Source organism: Triticum dicoccoides, chromosome 3B (genome assembly GCF_002162155.2).
Source record: "Triticum dicoccoides isolate Atlit2015 ecotype Zavitan chromosome 3B, WEW_v2.0, whole genome shotgun sequence".
In the NCBI taxonomy this organism is placed as follows: Eukaryota; Viridiplantae; Streptophyta; class Magnoliopsida; order Poales; family Poaceae; genus Triticum; species Triticum dicoccoides.
The window spans coordinates 777,608,612-777,611,782 of record NC_041385.1 but is presented as its reverse complement, the minus strand read 5'-3'; the positions used below and the strand labels follow the sequence as shown (position 1 = coordinate 777,611,782).

At 47.8% G+C, this 3,171-nt stretch overlaps 1 protein-coding gene across 1 annotated transcript in view; it reads right to left on the bottom strand.

The window, feature by feature from the left end:
- Window positions 1–321: 321 nt before the first annotated feature.
- LOC119279994 overlaps window positions 322–3,171 on the bottom strand; it is a 9,729-nt gene continuing 6,879 nt past the window's right edge. The window contains exon 3 of the mRNA XM_037561014.1: window positions 322–1,625. Coding sequence (XP_037416911.1) covers window positions 322–1,625 — 1,304 coding nt within the window. The remainder of the gene's footprint in view (window positions 1,626–3,171) is intronic.

The following is a 3,171-nucleotide window of genomic DNA, read 5'->3' as shown; positions in this document are numbered from 1 at the left end:
TAAGCACCACATTGCATTTGCTAGGAAGTAGTAATACAAGAGAAGAACTAGTGGACACATCTAAATAAGATAGCATCCATCAAGCACGATATATAATAGATGTCGCATTAGGTTGATACCAAATAGTACCAATTAAGACATCAAACTACACTTCCACTAAAGGTGATCTAACATAGAATCTACCTGTTTCTTACTCTTAACCAGGCAAGGCATGATAACCATAATAACTAAACGAAAGACTAGAAGGGAAACAAGAAGCATTACTTAGCAAATGCATAGCCTTCTTGTCGGACCGAAATCACTACCCGATCTGCCGATGCCTTATGGAATCTGTTGCAAGGCCAGTTGAGAATCCGGGTTGTTGATGGTGTAGCTGGCGAGAAGGTGGATGATGGTGTAAGGACGGTCAGCGACCAGGACAAACTTGTTGTCCTGCTTCACAAAATCTGCAGCTTCAGAGATCCTCTCTATTTTGTTGTCCTTGATGTTGCACTTGCTGATATGAGCGGACGAACCCAAATGTTGAATGTAGTACACACAGTCTGGCTCAGTTCCTGGGAACTCATCAACATCGACGGAGAAGCACCTGTGGTCTCCGATGAAGATCGCATATCTGTCTGTGGTCTTCAGACGCCAGAGGATACCTGTCTCGGTGTCAAATTGGTAAGCAAAGAGAGCCAAGACTCCCTGTGGATTCAAGATCTTCATGACGATACATATATGCCCATGCAAATCCACTAGGAAACACCGCATGCCGTACCCATGCCCAGGAAGATCAAGGGAGAAAACCTCGGTCACAGGAGCAAGATTAACCGGCAGCAATTTGCCTAAGCAAATAATCATCTCACGAACAACGGATGCTTCAGAAAAGCTTGCGTAGACACCACCCACGACCGCCTTCCGGTAGAAATCGTAATCTGATGGCTGGTTATGGTTGTATCTGACGAAACTGTTATTGTGAGGAGCCGCCGAGTAAGCCTTGCGAGATGAGTCGGAGAACACGGCGAGCCGGAGCGAAGAGCCGTGGGGGGAAATGACATCAGCAATTCCCACATCGGGGGGCACGGGCGCCGCGAAACGGATCACGGCGCCAGTAAGAGGGTTGAGGACGCGGGCGGCGTGAGGAGCGGTTTTTTCTGCGAGAACGAAGTAGCCGTCGAGAGTGGTGGCCACGACGTGGTAGTCGCCGACCTGCAGAAGATTCTTGCGGAGGAAGCGGCCGGTGTGGGTGTTCAACAGGAGCAGATTCCCTTGGCTCTGGCAGGCCTCGTCGAGGACGATCCACCGGCTCGAGCGAAAGCGGGGGTCGTCGGTGGCGGCGCGCCAGCCGGTGCAGACGGCGCGGTAGTCCATGTACCAGTCGAGGTCGTTGTCGTCGAGGAAGGAGTCGGCGATGCGGCGGACGAGGTCGCCCGGAAGCGTGGACCACCCATCTTCGGCCGCCATGGCCGGGACCGCCGGAGAGGATTCTGCAAAACCCGGATCTTTCTTCTCCCTTGTAGCAGCAGGCGGAAGCTCGCCGGACGCGGCCGCCATCGCCGCACGCTCCGGTTCCTGCGACATGAGCGCACCTGTCCTTATAGATGGCCTGCAAAAAAACAAGGGAAGATGCAGCGTGAAGGAGACTGAATGAAACAACAGCTGCATAAAGAAATGAACAGACTAGAGCAAGGATTCGATGGTTACCAGATCTATCTACGGAGGAACAGAGCAAGAGCGGCGGCCGAGGGAGGACATGAGATGAGGTAAATCGGAGGGGAGTGTTCAAATGGAACGGAAGAGGGGGAGGAGAAAAAGGTGCCTCCGTTTCGAAATATAAGTTTTTTCTAAGATTTCAATATTGGTTATGTATGAATGTATGTAGACATATTTTAGAGTATAAATTCACGCGTTTTGCTAATTTTAGAAAACTTAGCAACGAAGGGAGTAACGATGAATGCCAGTTGTTGAAAAACTCACGCGCCCCACGCCAGCAGGAGCAGCTGCATGCAGCACGCGTCACATCCCCACCGAACCGCGCAACCCTTCGGTTTGAAAAAGGTCAAAGTTTTCTTTTTTTTTGAGCATGAAAAAGGCCAAAGTTAAAATTATCAAGGATGAGTCAGAGATAATAAAAAAATCACAAAAGGCTAGTTTTCAAATTTGAAAAACTAACTTAAACGTGCATGAGTATTTTTCTTGAACAATTTACCGATGGTTAGATGGACATACTTATGACTTTCTTTTTAGTCCGTATATAAGATTTGTTCGTCATTTTAGTCTGCATATAAGTCTCACTTCAGACAAAACTTATATGCAGACTAAAATGGACCAGAGGCAAAACTTATATAAATGTTCCCCGGAAGCATGAATATTTATATATAAATTAGAAAATATCTAAAAGTAATTTTTTTTCCATATATACTCAACGAATTTCTCGGCAGGACGAACAACGGTGATGTGTGGTTGAGTTGTGGCTCTTGACAGGCAATGCTTGACAGCGGCGTCGGTGATCCAGCACGGTGATCTTCAACGGCCGGCTGACCTGACTAGGACACTAGAGAAGAGGATGTCGCGGCATCGTCTTGGATGGGTTTGGTGATTTTTTTTTCTAGGTTTTCTGTAGGACTCTTTGAGTCCGGTTTGAGGGTGGCGATGTCCCTATCTAAGAAAATTGTTCTCCTCGCTATTTTTCTGTTTCGTTGGTATGTTTATCACCGACGGAGTGCATGTGGAGTCGAGTCTCTGTCTTCTAGGATCCACCCAACGTTTTCTAGTTTGCATTGACGACTTTCCGGTCGTTGCTTCTATGGGCTTTTCAGTTTAACAAAGTCTGCTCTGCTGAGGTAGAGGCCCAGAGGCAGCTTGGAGTTATGCCAACGACGCACCACCAATTAAGACAGGAGGAAGAATGTTTCGCCGCCCCAAATATCTGAATGTAATTTTATCTTTCCTTATGGCTTTGTTTTTAATGAATGTGTGATATTTAATATATGACCTTGATATTTTTCGCTTCAGCCTTTTCGAACTCTGTGCATCAATTGGGCGCACGACATTCATCAATTCGACGAGACGGGGTGTGCTCCTGCTGATCGGCTTCTCCCCCCGTCCTCTCTCTCTCTCTCTCTCTTTCTCTCTCTCTCCCACCTCGACTGCCGCTCTAGTCGAGTTCCTCTCTAGGGCCCAGTTCTT